The 21,846-nt window shown below is 37.7% G+C and overlaps 1 protein-coding gene across 1 annotated transcript in view; it reads right to left on the bottom strand.

Moving 5' to 3' along the window:
• EYS (eyes shut homolog) overlaps positions 1-21,846 on the bottom strand; it is a gene marked incomplete at both ends in the record, with an annotated part of 784,773 nt that overhangs the window by 414,569 nt on the left and 348,358 nt on the right. Inside the window, one exon of the mRNA XM_084261159.1 lies at positions 11,885-12,084. Within this exon, the coding sequence (XP_084117285.1) occupies positions 11,885-12,084 (200 nt within the window). The remainder of the gene's footprint in view (positions 1-11,884; positions 12,085-21,846) is intronic.

The following is a 21,846-nucleotide window of genomic DNA, read 5'->3' as shown; positions in this document are numbered from 1 at the left end:
CAAATCTGTTAAGACTTGGAAGAAAAAACAGAGGCTTCTCTTCTTTTTTTTCCCAGTGTATGTCTCTTGTGAAGACACTTCAAATGATACAATTAAGGCATTGCACAAGTGTTATCACATCCTGGTTTTAAAAACATTTACCACACTACGATGACTTCAGTACTCATATTGCCAATGTCGTACCTAGAGTCCCATTTTAATTTCTGAAGCTAGCCAGCTGCAGATACTGAAAACTGTTGAGAGATTTACAAAACAAAACATAGAAGGAATTAAAGTCGTTACCAGTAAAGAAGTAAAAGTGGGATAGATAGCAAACTGTCTTAAACTTTAAAATGTTGTGCTATAAAAAAAGTCTTTAACCTTTTCTAAGCCTTGTATCAAACATCATTAAACAGCTGGATAGAATAAAAACAGAAGACACCTGTTTTCTGATTAAAAAAAAATAAAATCAAACATAGTCAAAGAATAGATTTCTCTCTTCCAGTAAATGTCAGAGTATTTACCAAATAGGAACAGTAAATTCTCAGAAGTGAAAAGCATTGTAATAAGCTAGACTTCAGTCTTAGACTAGTCTGATGACTGCAGTCTCTTTCACCTCTTTGGGTGTTCACATGTATTATTGTAGTTTCTATTACCATTTTCCAATCAGTTGAATATTCAGTATGTAAACAAAATATATTCATTCCAATAAAGTGCTGGCCGTGATGAATTGTGTCTTCTGTTCCCTACTTCCATCAGTCTTGCAATCAACTAACTTCCCCCAGCCCTCTACAATTACTTGGAAAGCAAAGGTGGGCTATTCACTTTCTAGAAGTGTTTCTACTGATTATTTGGAGCAAAGAGGAGTCATGTTTCTTACTGTAAGACCACCACAAGAGGAGAGTGGATGGGAAATGAGAAAAATCACAAGAATACTTATAAGGAATGAAACTACCTAGTGTCTAAAGTACATATTCCCTAGTGCTCACGGGGAACCAAAGCACCTAAAGTCTCGCAGAAAACAATGTCTCAAGGGGCACCTATCCAGAATGACAAATACTTCTTTTGGGAAAGCTGGGTTCTGGAAGAAATCAAAAAGGAGAGAAATATACAGCAACGAACATGACTGACTTACACAACATTATTACAGACCGTGTTTATGACAGATGAGCAATTTTTAGCATTAGACATGTGAAGGAAAGCTTTGGAGATACAGAAATACTGGTATTCAATGTAAACATGTTTCAAAATAACCTTTGGGAAGGATCTTAAACTTATGCTTCAGGGCAATCACTGCCTATAAGCAAATACAATGAGACCTGTATGTGGTGGTAAATGAAGATGTAGGGGAAGAAAAAAAAAATTACTATTTCAGGAATTCCTCTGAGGTCCATTTGCAATGCAGGATCAGACAGGGAACAAGATGAAACTGAGGTCTGACATTAAATAGCAGTTCCTATGTTGTATTTTCTCTTCCCCAGTTCTCTGATATAATGAATAGGAAGAAATTTGCACCAACATTACACAGAAAATTACTGAAAATTACATCAACAATGCAAACAGAATATTTACAGCACTGTTCAAAATATGAGGAAGGTTATTTTACAATTGTTTGACTTGGTTTTAGCACTAGTGCTTTTTAAGGTAAGGTTACTTCTACATGAAGTAATTCAAATGTACACAGTCAGAGAAAAAAAAAAATCTTTTTATGGGACCATGGCAGCTACTGCATGGTACTGTGCTACAGTAGTTTTTGAAGGGAAAATTTTATCCCACTAAGATTAGTACCTAGGGAAAAGCACTAACTCCAGTGCAAATGCATGGCAACTAGGTGAACACTGATCTTTAGCTGGTTCCTATGCAACTAAAATTAGAGAATTTCAGCAAATAATGAAAACACCTCAGGTAAGACCATGTGCAGACAGAATATTTAATTATAGTTACAATAATATAAACGAGTCATTACACTTTAGAGAAATACTAATAGGATTACACTGTATGTCATATTCAGGCACAGAGCACAATACTTTATATGTATTTTTCAAATATGAGTAAATATAAATAATAGTTGAAATTTCAGAAGGTTTTTTAGGTAAAAGGTATCTTCCTGCCACTGTTACTCTGTCACATGAACTTACTTATGCTTACTGATACAGAGCCAAATTCTAAGGTATATACTACATTCATGCATACTGGCACACAAATGCATTTGTCAAAATTCGTGTGGCTCCCTTGGACACTAATTTTTAAATGTCCACTTTCAATATTGAACTTAGATGGAAAAAAATATTATTATGCTGGGCTTCAAAAATTACAGATTTATCTGAGTAATACTCTCCTTTCCCTTTCTCCTTCCCTTGCCCTTCCCTTGCCATTGCCCTTCTCTGAACAGTAACAGTCTGTACATCTGAATGAAAAGGTGAAACAGCTTGTGCTGAAAAAAAAAAAAAAGTCTTATCTTTTCAGACCTATTTTGTTTTCTCACTTTTTACATGCAGGGTACAAGGAAAACCAAATAGCCAGAAGCTACACTGTAACTTTTTCAATACATGCCCTTTAAAACCCAAGCAAACAAACAAATGAAACCTGTGGAAATTCTGTTGTTTCATGCAATGACTTGATACTGTCCTTCAAATTCCCTATGTGAGTGAAGTTCATGGGTAAGCGAATGCAGTTTAGAAAAAGCCTTCTAAAGCAAGTTGAAACATTAATACTTCTGTATTTAAAGTAAGAAGTAATATTGCTTTTTGCTTCTTTGTACTTTTTGACTATTTTGTATTGTAAACACTGAACATACTCATTTAATTATTGACAAATACCCTCAAGGATTCTAGTAAACTGTGTCTGTCTGAGCTAGCATGAAGCATAGTCCTTTTTTTTAACTTGTGACTGTCACTCAAGATACAAGTATATATAGCAAAATGCCAGTCGGTTGTAACTCTGCAAAACAGTAAAAAAAGGATTTTAAACAATAACATATTACACATTTTTAACTGTCACATTAAATGACTTGGTAATTCAATACAACTAAGTATAGAAATCTTTTTAAAATTATGTAACTTTTATGATAGATTTATTGCTGATTTTGTCAACAATCACCATAAACGGGCAAAGTCTCTGTTAGTATTACATGTGCCATTTGTATACACACACTCAGAATATACATTTTAGAAAGAAAAAGAAAAAAAGAAGACTGCCACAAATATCACAAAACCTTTGAAGGCAGTTAACAGCAATAGTATCAAAGGTGATGTGCGTAGCACGCTTTAGTATTCCATATGGAATTCTGACTAAATAATCAGCAAGCTACATCTTAAAGCACTGTGACATTTTAGATCTTGTTTGAGGTGCTGGATTTTATTTGGGCATCCATGTTTTGGGTAATGTTGAACTAAGTATTTTCCATGTGTGGGTAGAAAAAATGAAAATGTTCTGTTACAGGCATATTCAAAATTGTTCAGTCACATCATCTTGGATAATGGGTCCATGAACATGAGTCCCAGTATCTATTGTTGTTTGGCTTCCATTTCATGAAGTCAGAAAGCAACTTAGCTAGAAAAACAAACACAAAACCCAAACCCGATATATACATAGGGTAGAAGCATTGCTTTTTAAGGCAATGTATTTTTAAAAGGTTTGCTTAAAAGCACAGAAGACAAAAACTGATAATTGCCATTCACACATAAGCAGCTGGGTGATTTGTAGATTTGTATTTTCCTTTTTGATGTGTTGTTTTCCTACTGTAGTGCCTCTCTTCTGGACACTGTCTGCATCTCTGTAGACAATGCTAATTCTCTAGCAGATTGCACTTTACTGTTTAATTTTAGAACTTTAAAACTGTAAGGTGAGGAAGTAATTTTAACTAGCTGCACTGCAGTAGTAGCATTGTAAATATCACTAGTAAAATACAAGACACAACATACATCTATCCAAAAAAAGGTAGCCATGTTTGGGATACAATTCTTCATCCTCCAGTTTTACAGCCTCTTACCATTTCCAATCTTTCCCGATTTCTATATTGCTCTTTAATTGGTAAAATGCCCCTGCATATACTTTAAATGGTTTGATACAATGGTTGAATATCAATAGAAATACCCATTTGAGTGACAGGATGGTATTTTTTCTCTGCTTCTGCCCAGAAGCATTCAGGTACACAGCTATAGCAGCTACTTCATCAAGCATACTGCACACATTAAGATCTTTAGACACATTATTGTTTTAAGTACTCATTCCAAATCCTGTGATCTTGACCTGATAAATTTGTTAGTGTATGAGAAAACTCTCTAAAATGTGTTGCTGCTTCACAGCTATGATATATTCCTTTGCCTTTCATGCAGTATCATACCACTAGAGCAACTAATCAATTTGATCCAATCTGAATATGCAAGACAGCAATAAGCAATATATTAATCAAAACTTATCAGAAAGTCTAGAGGCTATTAGCATCAAAGTCTCGTAACAACAAGGTTTGTAACATCTATTTTAAAAATATTTCAGAACTATAATTTACTTGGAGAATGACTTTTTTAAAAAAAAATTACATGCTAACATTTTTATGATTACATTTCTGGTTTTAGTTTATATTGTAGAGAAATGCTAAGAGTACCAGTTAGCATACACAGTTTATAAAATGCATCATTTACTTGTTATTAGTATGTAGCAAATACAGGCTACAATACACTTGTTCTTTTTTCCTCTTATAAACTTGTCACATGGATAAGTAAGGGATATATCCAGAAAGAAAGAAAAATACAGGACTATTATTATACTATTTCTTTTGATAGTATTGCAGTTAGTATTTTTCACAGTGAGACGCAAGTACCTGTCACAGTAACAACACGATTTTGATTAAATACAGAAGTGTGATGTAATGAAAAATCATGCATGTATATATACGCATATTTATATATATACTAATTATACATGGAAAGGTACAGGAACAGGTTAGTATGCCAATGCTATCTAACCATTCTCCATGGAAACTACAGTTCAGTGATTGTCCAGCTCAAGAATAGAACTGAAACAATTTCTTCCCTCTCCTCCCAGGGTCACTGAGAAGCTAGTAGTTATTACCAAGACAGGAATAGAGAAGGAGAAAGAAAACACTATGCCACTGTAAAAATCACAGACTGACCCATAGATTGGATACTGTGTGTACTTCTTGTCCCCTCACATCAGCAAAGACAAAACAAATTAAAAAGCCTTTTAAAAGGGCAACAAGGATGACCAAAGGTTTGGGATGGCTTCTCAAGGAGCAAAGACTGGGCAAGCCAGAAGCCTCAAAGTAGCATAGAACACTATGGCAATGGCCCGCAAAAGCAAGGAAAGGACAACTTGGAATCAGCTGTTTATTCCCCTTTTCCACACTAGAATTAGAAGACATTAAATAAAGCTGGCAGGAGCAGTGCTTAAAATTAAAAAAGGGAGGCATTTTCATGCATCATGCTAGACCTGTGGGCCTGCTTGCTGAATGGCCTTGTCATGGAACAGGTGATGTCAGAACAGACTTTTGGATATACAGTTTGGGGGCACGTGGGAGTATTGGAGGACAAATAATATGCTTGGATTTTCTATATTCTTTCCTACTGGAAATAGCATACAGGGTTACATGGTTCCTGGCTTGAACCAGTACATCCATTGTTGTATTTTCATGTAACCTACCACACAATGCAAACCCTAAAACATTCATGCTTCACTAAATGTAAAAAACTAAGTAGCTGCTTATGAAATCAGTAAGTCATGCAGAACCCATATCATTATCTATACATAAATGCAGGGACATCTGTTTTCACACAGAGGAGAAAGAGAAAGAGAGTACTGCATATGTATTCACAGCACATGCAAAAGTGAGAACCTATTGTTTTATGACTTGCCCATTCAAAGAGATTCTGATGTTCCACTGAATTGGAGTCACTTCTTCTGTATCATAAATTACTTTGTTCTTATGTTTATCTCAGTGCTCTGAGAAATGTAGCTACATAGTTCTTTGTAATGTGTACTCTGCAGCTCTGGTCAGACCTTTCAAGCCGTCTATCAACAGATAAATGAAATGAAGCTTTTCAGTTAACAAACTTCCAACAGAAGCATGCCTTTTCTGTTATATGGCACATAAGATCTGGGGGTTCTCAAAACAAACACTTTACCAAGTCACTACTTGTGTTGATGGGGGCATACAGCTGTGCAAATGCTCCACATGCAAAGCTTCTTGAAGTACAGAAGAACCTTTTGATTATTGCCTGGAGGTACAGTTGACATGAACAGCTTCAAATAATAGTTCTATTTCCTTTGGGATAAAGGACTGAATGTACAGTACTGATAAATAATGACATTTCCATTCAAAAGGCAGTTTCATATATATGGTGCCATCACATTTTGTTTTGTCATCTGGTTGACTAGGAAGCCACAGGGAAAATGATAATGCAATACATATTTGGAAGTACTCACAGTGTTTTATATCATTGACACTGGCCAACTTCCAGCCTTTACTTTTTCAAGGTGGACTCCATTATCCTCACAGCAATTGATGCATCTGTCAACTTCGGATTGGATTATTAGAACTTGCTAAGTACAATTTTTTACAGAGACATACAAAGCCAAATTAATTCAAAATATGGCTGCACCCTGGTTAAGTACTGTTTCTTCAAGAGACCTACAGTTTGTTTGATTTGCAATCTGCAACAGCTTTCAATTTAAATGCATGACTGTCACTTATCAAGCCCAAAACAACTTCTGATTCTTTAAAATCATACAGATCGACTCCTTTGGCATGCCACGACAAAATTAAAAAGCAATTTTTTTTGGATACAGTTGCCTAGGTTTCCCTACAAGACTCTGTGCCCCCTGGCAATCTTCACAACTATCTCCTTCATACTAGCAATATATTGTTTACCTCATACATGCTCTAAGATAAACCATTCTACTCTATCATTTCTTACACAATGCATGGACTACATGCCACAGCTATAGAGTAGTATGTTTCTCAGATTTCAGTTTTCTACTCATTCAGTGTCACTACTCTTGAACTGTTTTAATCCCTTTCCTGAATGTCTGCAGAAGCCCTAGTTAGTTATGAGGCCTGGTGCTCCAGTGGGACACTCTACTGTCACAAGTCAAGCAAATTAAAAAAGAAGGGAAATGGAAACAAGGTATTTTAACTCTGCTTTGCTTTTTTATCAGTAAAATATAATAATAAGAATGTACTAATTTCAGTTTATTCTTAGCCAAAGTTCCTAAGCAGCACAAGAATAAAATTGTAGGACAGCTTCAGCTTTTAATTACATGATGTTCTTCACGTTCTCCAACTGTGGCAAGAAAAGTATTAAATAATAAAAAATGTATATAAAAGAATGTAAAGTAAACTTTTTCAAGAGTGGTTTGATTTTACTGAAAGGGAAGAACAGTTAAAAGAAGAAAACAAAAAACTTTTCTGAGTCAAATGGTACGTGAAACCCCAGGAAGAAAAAAATTTAGTTACACATTTTGTGGATATCTTCTCATTGATACTAGAATTCAATTTAATATGACACACTCTGTCATAATCCTAGTCCCTTCTCTTTATTAAAGTCAGAAGTCAGGCTAAATTAGACAAATTTTGTATATTTTCCAGCATAATTTCTACCACTTTAATATGCCTGAAAGTGGTGTATTTTGTAGGTCCCAACAAGATGTTTCAAAGAAACAGCTGATGTATATGATGGACTACTGTGATGGCTTTTGACAACATTATTGGTCCCTTTAACTTAGTATTCAAGGAAATATTTTGTTCTGTTATTTTAGAAATGACACTAACTGCTTTGTTAAGTATGAGTAAAAGGTCCTTCAACTTCTCACACCTATGTCTGATTATAAAGACCAGTATCCAGCCTTTCACTACTTACTGATTCATTACAATCAGTTCACAGTCACAAGTGCCAGTGAGTGGCACATATCAAAATAAACTTTTTAAAATAATTGCAGTTTATTTGGGGGAAGGTAGAACAACATATTCCTATTTTAGAATTCTTTTTTACTAAAATCTCATGAGCTAGAAGAAAAATCTTTACATTCTCCTCATCAGTTATTCTGTTGATCAAATATTCACTCTTACTTGCCCTTGGAATAAAAAAATCAAGCCCACAGATTCGTCTGGTGAGTATAAACTAATTTCTGAAAGATGTTGTCAAAAAAACTTCAGTTCTGAACCAAATAATGTACTCTTCCACAAAGTACATTTTAAAAAGCATGAGTCTCTCTTTACAAATCAAAGGACAGGATCAAACTTTCTTGAGACCTTACACATTACTAAGGCCAACAAAGTAATCTTATACCACTAAACACATTTAAATTCTGAAAACAAATTACTCAGAGTGCATGATAAAAGACAGAATGACATAAAAAGTTACCTCTACAAAAACATTATAAAAGCCAAATTTGCTATAATGTGCTGAAAAACTGCAACAAAGCTATACTACTCAAGAACTTCATCTAAGGCAAGACCTGTCATTGGACTGTTGACTTTATTTTCACCCGATCAGACTGAAAGCACTGCACAGATAATCTTTCTCAAGACAGTATCACTCCTGAATCTAGCCAGCAGAAGGTATCTAAAATTCACATTTGAAGAAAGTTCAACACAAGCATGAGTAAGGAGGGAGGAAATTGTTTAATTGCTATAACTTTTACTATTTTAAATTCCAAGCTAAACATACTGAATCATCTGGGACCAAAAGATGCAAAATGAGGAAGAACTAACTGTGGATTAAATAGAATAAAAAAAATCTGACTACTTTATGTGAAATGGTTTCTCTTCCATAAAATACTTGGAAAACACTATGAAAAGGCTACAAAATTCCTATTACATGCTCATCATATCAACCATATGTAGGTTGGGTTGAATTGTCTTCTGAAAGCCCCCCTGAGTCCAGTGATAGCTTTATTATTAATTTGCTAATTTATGTAGAGTTTGTTGTTGTGGCAGCCAGTTTCTTAATTAAGAAGACTCAAATACAAAGCAAGGTAGGTGGGCATCCTTTTAGATGGTAATCTGTTTCCTGAAGCCCTGATTTAGTGGCAGTCTGCCCAGGATAGAACTGAATTACAACTCCCAGCACCCCTCTCATTTCCAATGAGTTGTTTTAATTTTAAACCCAGGGTTAGAAGACAGAAAGATATTTCAGAAAACACACAATTCAATGGCTATCCCAAAGGGTATTTTTCATATTCATTTCAGGATGAAGCCTGTAGGTTTTTTCATGTAATTGATTCCCATATAATTCAAGAAAAGTTGAACCATTCACTATAACACTGGATAAAATCTCACATAGATCCTAGCTGAAGATGGCAGAGCTGTCCACAGTTAAGGCGATTTGATGCTTAGCCATACTGGACAATTTTCATTACTTGAGATTTCCAGTTTTACCAGTCCCAGTAATGCAAACATCCCAAGCCAGATCCCAAAATGAGGAGACTCTAACCTACACAGAATCATGGTCTTCTGGGCTCAGAAGTAAGTGCAAGGTAACATCGTTTGGCGTATGTTCCAAAGCAGATGAGAGGAAAAGTAATTTCATTTAATTCAGAAGATTAATTTGTGAAAGAAAAAAGGAAGTTGAAGCAACCAAAGCTTGAAAAAAGGAGGCTAGAGTGAACATAAGCCACGGAAAAAAGAGGAAAATGTACAAGATCGAAATTTCAGAGTGGTGATTAAACAATAGGAGCTAAACAAATTACCAGACATACAAGCTATAGAAACAGACTTTAAAAGCAGGTAGCAGTCAACTGCAGAAGTAAGCTAATGTGAATTATGTTAGCATGTATGGAGAGGTTTAAGCTAAACATTAATATTTTTGAGTTATCATGGAACCAAGACTATTTAGTATCTTCATCAGTGATGTAGTGGGATTGAATGCACCCTTAGCAAATTCACAGATACCACAAACCTGAGCGGTGCATTTGATTTACATGAGGGAAACGATGTCATCCAGAGGTACCCTAACAGTTTTGAGAAGTGGCCCTGTATGAACCTCATAAAGTTCCATAAGGCCAAGTGCAACGTACTGCACCTGGATTGAGGCAACCCCCAGTATCAAAACACACTGGGGGATGAAGAGATTAAGAACAGTACTGCAGAAAAGGAGCTGGGGATATCTGGGGATTAAAAAAAAAAAAAAAAAAAGGCATGAGCCAGCAATGAGTGTTTCCAGCCCAGAACGCCAACCGTATCCTTGGCTGCATCAAAAAGTGTGGCCAACATGTTGAAAGAGGTGATCCTCCCCTTTTACACTGGTCTCATGAGACCCCCACCTGAAGTACTACTATGTTCAACTCTGAAGTCCCCGGTATAAGAAAGACATGGACCTGTTGGAGGTCTTAACTGAAGACACATGGATTTGAAAGATGGACCACTTAGCGGAAAAGGAATTGGCTAAATGTTTGCACTCAGTGTCATGGTCAATGGTTCAATGTTCAAGTGGAGACCAGTGATGAATGGCATTCCTCAGGGGTCAGTATAAGGACTGGCACTGTTTAACATCATTCTTGGAAACATGGAGAGCGGGATTGAGTGCACCCTCAGCAAGTTTGGCAACAACACCAAGCTGTGTGGTGCAGTCAACATGCTGAAGAGAAGGAATGCCATTCAGAAGGACCTTGACAGGCTTGAGAAGTGGGCCCATGTGAACCTCATGAAGTTCCACAAGGCTAAGTGCAAGGTCACACAGATGGTTCAAGGAAATCCCAAGCATAACTACAGGCTGGGTAAAGAATGAGAGCAGCCCTGAAGAGAAGGATGTTGGGGAAAGTTAGTTGACAAAACGCTTAACATGACTAGACAATGAGCACTTGCAGCCCAGAAAGTCAACCATGTCTTGGGCTGCATCAAAAGACATGTGACCAGTAGGTCAAGGGAAGTGATTCTTCCTTCTGCTCTGCTCTGGTGAGACTCCATGTTGTAGTTTTGCGTAGCTGGGTTCTGGAGGAGAAGTGGGGGCTGCAGGGATGGCTACTGCAAGAAGCAGCTAGAAGCTTTCTGTAAACATCAGCTGACTCAAGGCCAGAGTCGTTGCTGACCAAGGCCAAGCCTATCAGTGATGGTCAGAGTGCCTGTGGGAATCACATTTAAGAAGAAAAAAACCCCTCAAGTAGCTGCTTTTTGCCACCAGAGAAGAGAGTGAGAAGATGTAAGAAACTGTGCAGGCACCAAGGTCAGTGGAGGTGAGGAGGAGGTGCTCCATGCGCTGGAGAGTAAGATGCCCCTGCAGCCCACGGAGAAACCCACGGTGGAGCGGGTGTTCCCTTGCAGCCCATGGAAAATGCCAAGACCCCACCTGCAGCCCATGTAGAGGCCCCACGCTGGAGCACGTGGAAGGGTGTGAGGAATGCCCGTGTTTACAGGTGTAAGCAGTGAGAGGACAAGAGGTGATGGGTTTACACTGTAACAGGGTATATTTATATGAGATACTGGGAAACGTGCAGCATGTAATTGCAGATGTGTGAGGGTGGTGAGGCACTGGAACAGGTTGCCCAGAGAAGCTGTGGCTGCCCCTCCCTGGCAGTGTTCAAGGGCAGCCTGGATGGGGCTTTGGGGAACCTGGTCTAGTGGAGGGTGTCCCTGCCCATGGCAAAGGGGGTTGGAACTAGATGATCTTTAAGATCCCTTCAAACCCAAACCATTCTATGATTCTATGATTTATTTCTTAATCTTATAAACTGTGACACATGTATATCCCATATAATTCTGAAAAGCACTAGAAGATTATTTTCCAGATGCAGGGTCTGATATTAATCAGTGAACTGCTTATTTTTGAGCACTATGTTCAGGATCAAATCCAATTAAGTTCACATACTGCAAACAGTTACAACACCACCCTGAAATCTTAGCAAATCAGTGTGACAAACTAAAATGGTTATATGACAGCATCATACTGACCTGCAATGGAAAGTTCTTCCAGGTCCATCAACACATACCCCTCCATTGTTACAGAGAACAGAGGTCAATGTGCGCTCACTGCAAACGTCAACATCAACTTCACAGAACGTGCCAGTGTACCCACTCAGGCAAGTACAAACAAATGCATTGACTGCATCCTGACAAGACCCTCCATTAATGCAGGGAACAGATTCACATTCCTGGGGAGAGACACAATACAACATTCACCACACTGCTTTCAAACACGTTAGTTATTCATTTCAATGGCAAATGCAAAAGACTGAAAACTGCTGGACTTTTTTACTGCCTGATAAACATAAGTCTCTAATTTGTGGCAGTTTGTGTTTACATAGAGATTCTTTGATTTCAACTCCTGTTCACTCTTGAAACTATCTTTGTTCCTACTAATCTTACAGAAAGGCAAATATATTTTTATATAAGCAGTCACAAACCTAAGTATGTGTACCCAGTCATGATTCCTTCATTAACATTTTAAAGCATCTTTTTCAGAGCCATAGTTTATACAATTATTCCTTCTAAGTTTTTATAGCAGGGCCTACTTCTGTGTAAAAAAAACACATTAGTAAGACAATTCTAGGCAGAGTAAAAAATTGCTTATATTAATCACTGTACACAAACCCTTTATCACCTTTTTGGATAAATGCTTTTTTATTATCAATTAATGCATAATATTGCAAATAGAAACATGTAAAAATGTTTGTGTTCACATAATAACAGTTCCCTCTGATAAAGCTAATGGGAAAACCATCAAATTAAAACTATACAAAGTAGCAGTAAAAAATTAATGTTTCTCCAGAACTGCAGCGGAGTTTAGTTAGTGCCATTGCCAGAACAAAAAATCTGCACAGAAACCTAGTTTTTGCCTAAGTCCCACAGGAGTTTCATTTGGCTGCTGCCACCCAAATTGTCAAGCTAAATCCAGTATTTTAAATTTATTCTCATACTCCTGTAACTTTAGAAGGTTTAATTCTTAAAGGATATCCAAGGGCACTAAGATTTCCTGCAGGCACTACGGTTGCTTTGACAGAATGTAAATTCAGTTATCCACGGGGAATTGTGAGAAAACAACTTATTTTCCTATAAGCTCTCCAGCTGGGTGTATATAGGATGATTTATTAGTGAGCATTACATAAACTAATTGAATTATACATCCCACAGGAAGATGGGGATAGTCCTACAGACTGCCAAAAAACCTTTTGTCTAGGTTCTAGAAGTAGTCTTTTGCTACATTAATTATATTTGTTGTTGCCAAACATAAGTAGTCTTCGTTAAAAATCTCAATTCACAGTTGAAACTTTCTGGCTTTTCTGCTATTCCAATAACTTCTCTTATTTCATCTTCATTTGTCTTCACTTGTATCCATCTCTACTGCTTCTAGTGTTACAGCTCTGCTCATTAGCAGAATAAATTAAAAATCCATTATTATATGAAGATTTTATCTAATTATAATTCAAAAATTAAAATTTGAAAAATGTCAACATCACCAAAGTAACTAAGGATAACTTCAAAGCTCAGACAAATGCTCACAGCTTTGGCTTAGTAAGCCAAACAAAGTCATACAAAGTCATACAAAGTTCCAAACTTATTTTAAAACATCTTCAGTTTCTTCTATGGAATGTATTGTTCTTGTAAAATTTTACAAAACTGCTCCTATAAATTATCTTTTATATGAACATAAACCCACGTTTGCAGGAAAGAAATTGCACGTATCACCCTCCATTATATTTTGATGCACTGCAGTTAAAAGTTCATCATTAGACTTGCAAAAAACTAGAGTACATTCTGTTACCAGGGAAGTGCTCGTCTGCTCTGTTCTTAACTCAGGCAAGGAAACTGTTTCAGTGAACAGTCACACAACTATGTTAAAAATGCCACACACAACTTTATCCCCAAGCAGGTGAACTAGATGAGCTACCACACCGCCAACAAATCTTGCAGAAGAGCAAACTAAAAGAACAATGACGTCCGATGCCAGCCGGAGCTGCAGCACAGCTGTGAACAAGTCCTGCCTATCTCAGATGATAACGCAGACTGAATTTACAGCTTGGCACTAGGGAATAGCTGGTTCAGCAGAAAATTGCCAGCTACTCTGATTCACTGGAGACAGGCTCACCTAACCACCAATGCTATTTCAATTTTGTCCTCCTATTTATAATGGGAGATGGAATCTTAACTATGACCCCAAACCAGGCAGTTCTCAAATCAGAGCAACACTTGCAGGGAACTAGAGTACTAGAAATATTTTCTTTCATCTCCAGTACAGTAGGATTTTCTTGGGCCCCTCAGATGCTCAGTTCCCAACCTAATAAGCGATCTCACCTAGAAGCGACCAGATTCTGTTGAATTAATATTCTCTTTGAGTAACTAAGGAACTTGGCAATTATAAAAAATAATCTAGGGTCGCTAGTTTTCCCAAGTCAAATTTGTTGATATATATGGAAACATCACAATTGCTCACTTAATTATACTTAATTTTGTACCTTCTAATTTTCAATGGGTCTTTTTAACCTTTGCTGAATCTAAAATGCTACTTTGACCTGTAGTTGAAAAATCCATCATTTTTAAGCTTCAAAGACGGAACCTTACATTAATCCTTCCAAACCTGTTTGAGTAAAACAAGTATCACTACTGCTCCCGCAGTCAATGAGAGCAGCACAGGCTTGATCCCTTAAAAATTTACAGACACAGAGAATTAATACCAAGTTTCAATGGTGACAAATGAGCTAACAGACTGAACGCTGTTCACCCACAGATAAACATGCAACTTCTTCCCATTAGAAACACCTGTTTGCCAGTAGCAGAACAGAAATATATTTTGTAATACCTCACTGATCAGGGGGCTAGTTTCTCTGTCCTATTTTCCTCTCCTCTCCCCTTCGCTCCCCTCCTTTCCCCTCCCCTCTCCTCTCTTCCGTTTCTGGGGAAAAGCAGGTATACAATGTTTTCAGCAAAAGGGGAGCTATGTTACCATCACTCTACACTTACACCGTTCCTAAAGTTGGCACCTTTATGGCAACTAAAAAAATCTAGATTATGGTACAGAACAAAAATGATCTGATCTCATCCAGGCCTGAAGTCCAAAGGTAATTTGACTTTCATTTCCTAGTAAAATCAAAGGGGAATAAACTTCAGGAATTGCCAGTGGTTTTAAACTATGGATGTTTCAGGCTTATGAAGCTCTTAAGTCCCTCCTTCATTCCCTGCTGTGACATCACCTCTGTTTTGAGTAGCCTTGTGCAACAATAGTTAGAAAAAAGTGACCATGATCACCTTAAGCTTCTAAGTGCCTCAGTGGACACCAGTGTACTCAACAAAGTAGGAAGAAACCAGCATTTCCTTTTGACAGATTATTTGCAAGGGGGTTGAATGCACTGGTAGCATAAAAAGATCTCATAGGTGGGACTTTACAATTTTAATACTGTCATCTGACAAGCAACACATTAAAAAGCTTAAATAGAAAGCAAAGAAATAATACGAATGTGTTAGGAACAGGAGTAGTTAATGTAGCTAGCAGTTCCTGAACAGAACTGTCTATACATCTAGGTGCAGTGTCACTCCAAGATGAAGTCTACTAGAGCAAGTATTTCTTTACATTCAAACATTTATTTCTATTCAGACCTTGGGTAACTGCTACTAATAATTTGCTAGCAGTGAATGATTAAAACAAACCAACCAAGCCCACAAAAAGAATGAAATACCAAAATGAAACTTGCCCTCAAAATCACAAAATCACAATAGAGTTCTCAGCAGAAAAAATATTCCTTTTAGAAATCAGAGGAAGTACTGAGATCTCCAGGTACCACTGCGCAGTCACAGCACTAAAAGACTGAGGAGCAGTAAAAGCGACAGCTTCTGTCTCTTTGACTTGTCTCTTCTGGACTTTCTAGAAACAGTAACTACTCTTTTTTCTTATTATTCTCTTAGATTTCTTTCTTTCAAGCAACACTTTTATTTTTAGTCTCCTCTGAGAACACAGAAAATCTTGTCTTTTGACTGGTGCCTCTTTGCCTCACTTGAGATGTGACCAGGAGGCATAAGGCTTTTCTCTTGCTGCATGAATGCAGCACAGCTGAGCCACTCAACCAGGATGGTGGCACCTCTGCGGAGACATACTTAACAAAGGGTAAAAAATACTGTGCAGCAAATTCTAAGAGAGAGAAGTAAGGAAAAAAGTGTGGAAAAACAACACTGCAGACACAAAGGTCAGAGAAGGAGGAGGAGATGGTGAACCAGGCATTCTCCCTCTGAGAAGACAATGCTGAATTGGGTTGCCCTCCTCCTGTCCACAGAGGACCACAGTGGAGCAGATCAGATACACACACTGCCACTTGTGACCACTCTGTCAAAGCGGGTGAACGTGCCCTGAAGGAAGCTGCAGCCCATGGAGAGCCCACAATGGACCAGGATCCTGGCAGAAGCTTCTGCCTGCGGAGAGGAACATGTGCAGGGGAATGTTTTCTGGTAGGGTGGGATGAGAGTGTTTCAGTTCTTCATTGACAGTAAATTAACCTTCCCCAAGCTGAGTACATTTTGCCTGTGATGGTAATCGGAGACCATGACCAACCTCCCTATCCTTATCCTGGCCCACAAGCTTTCCTTCTTATTTCCTCCCCATCCTGATGAGGAGAGGGAGTGTAAGAGCAGCTGGTGGGTATCTGGCAGACAGCCAAAGTTAACTCACACCTGTCCATTCACAGGTTATAAAACTTCCTCTCCTGTCACATCAGAAATGTGCAAACTGAGCTGTGTTGCCTGTCTTTTCCTGTGGCCATCATTGCCTCCATCTTTTCCGGTTTTTAATTTATTCCCTTCACAGGCAGGTTCAGTCAAATCAAGGCTGCAGCCATCTATCTCCAAGGAAACCAGAAGGCCAGAAGAGCTGCTGCTCAGGTCTCATCTTGTCAAGTTCTTCCTGCTCTAAAGGGGTTTGTTCCTTCCACTGTCACAAAAAAAAAATGTGCCCTTCCACCCTAACTTCAATAAGCGTGCTCTGCTCGTTCCTCAAGCATCATCTCATCTGTACATGATGCCCAGTGCTCACACTTTACAGCCCACCAAGTACTCACATTCTCAGATCACCTTTTAAGACACTGAAAGCTTCAGTAAGATCTCTTAGAAGTAAATACACCAACAAAACAGAATACGATTGCAAACATCTCTACAGAAGTTTTACCAACTTTTCAATTTGCCATTCTAACATACTTTATTCTTGTTCATTTTTTTTTTCTTCTATCTAATCTCCTTAAAGTAGGAGAGCTCCCTTTCAGTAGACTTTTTTTCCCATTTTAATCTGACAAGGAATCCATTGAATGTGTATGCTGGTAACAGGCAATGACCTTTGAAAAGATTTAAAAGTTATAATGGACAAGTTACCAACATTACCATGGCACTGCTAGGAACATAATTGCTAATGTTATTCTTAAGTCTTCAGAGAGGTGAACTGTGACTTCCATTTATGTGATTATTCCTCTTTTTATGGCTAGGGAAAACTGAAACATTGTGCCAAGTTCTACAGTCTATTTATTACAAAGTGTTATCATGGATTGAAAGAAGCCCTGAGGAAAAGGACTTGGGGGTGTTGGTAGACAAGAAGCTCAACATGAGCCAGAAATATGTACCTGCATCCCAGAAAGCCCACTGTATCCTGGGCTGCATCAAAACCAGCACGACCAGAAGGTCAAGTAAGGTCATTCTGCCCCTCTACTCCGCTCTTGCAAGAAACCATCTCTAGTACTGCATCCAGCCTTAGGAACCCCAACATAAGGGCATGGACCTGCTGGAGCAAGTCCAGAGCAGGAACTCCACTGAGGAGGACACTGAGAGATGTGGGCTTGTTCAGCCTGGAAAAGACTCTCGGGAGATCTTACTGCAGCCTTCCAGTACCTAAAGGGAGCTACAGGAAAGCTGGAGAGGGACTATCAGAGACTGCAGTGATAGGACAAAGGGTAATAGCTTTAAACTAAAAGAAGGTAGATTTAGATTAGTCATTAGGCAAAAACTCTTCCCTGTGAGGGTGGTGAGGCACTGGCACAGGTTGCCCAGAGAAGTTGTGGCTGCCCCCTCCCCAGCAGTGTTCAAGGGGAGCCTGGATGGGGCTTTGGGGAACCTGGTCTAGTGAAGGTGTCCCTGCCCATGGCAAGGGGGTTGGATCTTTGAGGTCCCTTCCAATCCAAACCGTTCTGTGATTCTATGTCAAAAAACAGAATATGAAATTATATAGGTCCTAGATAATATACCTTAAAGTAAGCTAAGGAAAATATCACTAACAGAATTTTTAGAAAAGGGGTTTTGGTTTTTTTTTCATGACATTGGTACATCATAGATCTCATTTTCACATGATACTGACGAAAACATAAAAAACATATCTGGCTTAAAAGTGACTAGACATACCCATTTAGCACAGATCTGTTTCTAGCTATTATAAGCAATAATCAGTGTGACTTATTTGCTATAAGAAGTTCCAGAACTCTTGATGGCTCTATGAGTGTTCTTAGGCTTAGTTTGTCACACAGAAATTTGAGAGAGAAATAATGGCAGAGCAGTTATTTCATACAAGTATTACATATATAGAAACATTTTAACTCCCAGAGAAAATCAGTACAAAAATGATGGCCTGGGTTCCCAAATTCAGATATATCCTGCTAGAAATAATAAGGTTCAACTTTACTACCAAGCCACTGTAAAACTTTTGAAAGTAGTTGAACTTCCATCTTCTTATGTTTTTAAATACAGACTGGATGCACCTCTAAAAGATAGGCTTTAGGCAAATATAAGTTAAACAAAAGTATTAGTTTCCATGGAGCTATAAATAAAAGGACTATACAGATTTCTGACAGGGGAACATAATGGTGATTTTCTCGCTTTATTTTTACTAAATTGTTACAGAACATAAAATTCTTCATTGATTTTCTTTTCTTAGCAAGATAATTTAAAAGCCAAGGCAAAAAAACCTTAAATAATTCCTAGTTATGCAGCTCTTTTTAAGGGTAGGTTAGGAATCCTTGGTTAAAACAATGCAAAACAGGATCCACTACAATTACTGGAGCACAGTCATTTATTATTTCTTATTCTCCACATATCATGGTATAGTAAACCTTTTTTTTACTAGAAGGGGAATGACTGTCCCTTTAGAAAGCCCAACAGCCAAGCACACAGTCCACTGGTTCTGCTGAAAGGAAACTGTTCCCAAATCTGGACTGTAGCAACTGACCTAGAAAGGCACAGCACTTTGCTCATGCTGCTTCCTTTTCTTTGAATACTTATGACACAAAGCCCCAAGTACTGTTTGCCGTTTGATTTCTTTGTGGACAACAATGAAGTGATTAACTATAAGGGAAAACTTGAAGCAGAAGAAAATAGTGGCATTAAACATCAGTTAAGGGAGCAGAAGTCAACATCTCAGTATTTGTGCAAAAACTGGATTGCAGATGGAAGCCACTGACTTGTAGAAGATAGAACCAAACAGAGCTTTACAACTTGAATTTCATGGAGTTGAAAAGAAAGAGGTAAGAAAGGAATTAAAAAATTGAAACTGCACCAAAAGATGCTTTCAAAAGCCACATTTCCAGTTATTTCATGACAGGACTGAGGACAAAATTATTTTCAGGTCAAAAGCAGAGGTTTTTGTGATAAGATCCACATGGTTAAGGGGTTTGAAAAATAAGAAAGACAATTAGCAGAAAGGAAATCAGTGCTGTAAATAAACACTTCAGAAAATAATCAATGTGTTAAGGCAAGGGTTTTGTATGTACAAAGTAGGGTATGCATTTGGCTCTTAATGCACCCTGAATCCAGATTTCAAAAAAGTGTCTAAACTGTGTCTGAATTACTTCACAGGAAATGTGCAATTTAATGTTTTGATATGATTTCACAGTTATGCAAAACAATCATGGTTCAGTGGGTTAGTGGGAAGATATATATATATATATGTGTGTATATATATATGCATTTTACTTCCTTTCAAAGACACTTTCAAAGACTCTTTATCATGAGTGCAGCCATCTGATGCAATTATGACTGCTATTAAGTGACCAAAAGGTCTGGGTTTTCTTTGCCAGGTTTAAAATGGCACTTAGTTTAAACTGTGTGGTTTGCTAATGTCTGGAATATTCTATTCACGTGGAGCTCAAAGCACACTCTTTGGCAAAAATCTCAATAGCATTGCTACCAAGTAAAATAAGATTTACATTAAGAATCGAGATGAATGCTCCAGGTGCCTACTTGTAACTTATATTTAACAAAATTATAAATGAAGTGTGTTTTTCTAACTAGCAAAATTATTACTCTATTTTTCCTGTATTTTTTTTTCTTCTTATTAACACATATCCATATTGTTTAATTATTAAATTCCCAAACCTTTTTCATTTGGTCATTTTTATGTGCATACAACATTTTGTGGAAAGAACTGTGAAAACTCACTTATTTCAGAATTTTTCTTTTACCCAACATCATTCAGTTCAAAGTGAGTTCAAAATAACCAAATTATTCTGCTTTAAAATTCTGGATTATGGACAGAAGGAGAAGAGAAAAAGAACGAAAAGAAACTGATTTTTTAGACAACAGTACAGAGCAGGAACATACTGGACCAGAGCAGTGTTCCACTTGGCTCAGTATTCTGTTTATAGTAGTGGTGGAGAGTAGCCACTTTAGGAAAATCATCAGAACTTTACTACTTTCCACAGTTTATGTCCCATGCATCCTCCCAGCAAGCAGAACTGTCTAATCAGATGTGATTTCCCTGACTGGTTAATTTATCATTCATTTAACGGACCTGTTGTCTGTGACCTGCCTAACTTTTCTGAACCTACTAAGTGGTCACCTGTCTTCCCAGGTCTCTGGAACAAAGTTCTAGTGGTTCCCTGCTTTCTGGGAAAGAAAGTACTTTTATTTTTTCAAAGTGTTTCTCAAATTGTTTTCATCATGTCTCCCCAATTCTACAGAATTTAGTGAAGAAATTTTCCACTTATCTTCCACTGTCAGAGTTTTCTACATTTTGCTCAGCTTTCTGCTCTTCAGACAGAATTATTTCAGACATTTACATTTCCCCTTAAAAGGCAAACTATTCAGCTCATATTTTTGTTGCTCTCTGCAGCTTCTTTAACTCCATTACATCCTCCAGATTCAAGGTCCAGAACTGTGCACAGTACTCAGTATGTGAGCCCACTTGAGTTTTATACGGCAGTGAGATCATGCTCTCTGTATCATTCCCTGTACTCTTCCTGATCATGCCCAGTGTTTGGAGCTTTTCTTGTTACTCTGTATGTGGCTGCACATCAACAGAATGATTTCAGAGAACTATCAATGATTGCTCCAAGTCTTCTTTCCTGAGTTGTAGTGGACAGTTCTGAATTCCACTATAGGTAAGGATTAGGCTATTTCTCCCCATATTAATATTTTCCATTGAAGCTTGTCCACCACCTTTTCATTCTCTCAATTTTGTGAGGCCCTTGTGTCCTCAAATGAAAAGAATGCACTTAGCTTCTCTTGCTATGACCTCACCCTGTCTTTATGAACACTTTACACTTCAGTCATCAAGTAATGCCACAAGTTCCCTATCTGGCTTCCTGGTTTGATAGATGAGATGAGCTTACAAGTTAGTGCATCCTTTACAAGGCACTTTTTAATTCATGTTTCAGCTTTTTGAACTTCCTGCCAACATTTGATCTAATGTGTTCTATGGACTTTTCTGTTCTTCCCATGTGGGCAAACTTTCCATTTGTTAAAATACAAATTTTTCACGGGACAGCCTTAAGGTTCCTCCTTAAGTCATTCAGGGGCTTTGGACCACTTTGAGTTCTTGAACTGCAGTACTCATTTCACCTGGGCTTTTACATATAATAGTCCCAAGTTTGCTTCAAAGTTTCTTGTGGTTTTGACTTGCTCCTCTTAAATTACTTGACTATGCACCTCACTTTTAGTTTCCTTTCCTGAAATTGAGTATC

This window comes from Gallinula chloropus (assembly GCF_964237585.1).
Source record: "Gallinula chloropus genome assembly, chromosome: 3".
Classification (NCBI taxonomy): Eukaryota; Metazoa; Chordata; class Aves; order Gruiformes; family Rallidae; genus Gallinula; species Gallinula chloropus.
The sequence above is the reverse complement of the archived record's forward strand: the minus strand, read 5'-3'. Positions and strand labels throughout refer to the sequence as shown.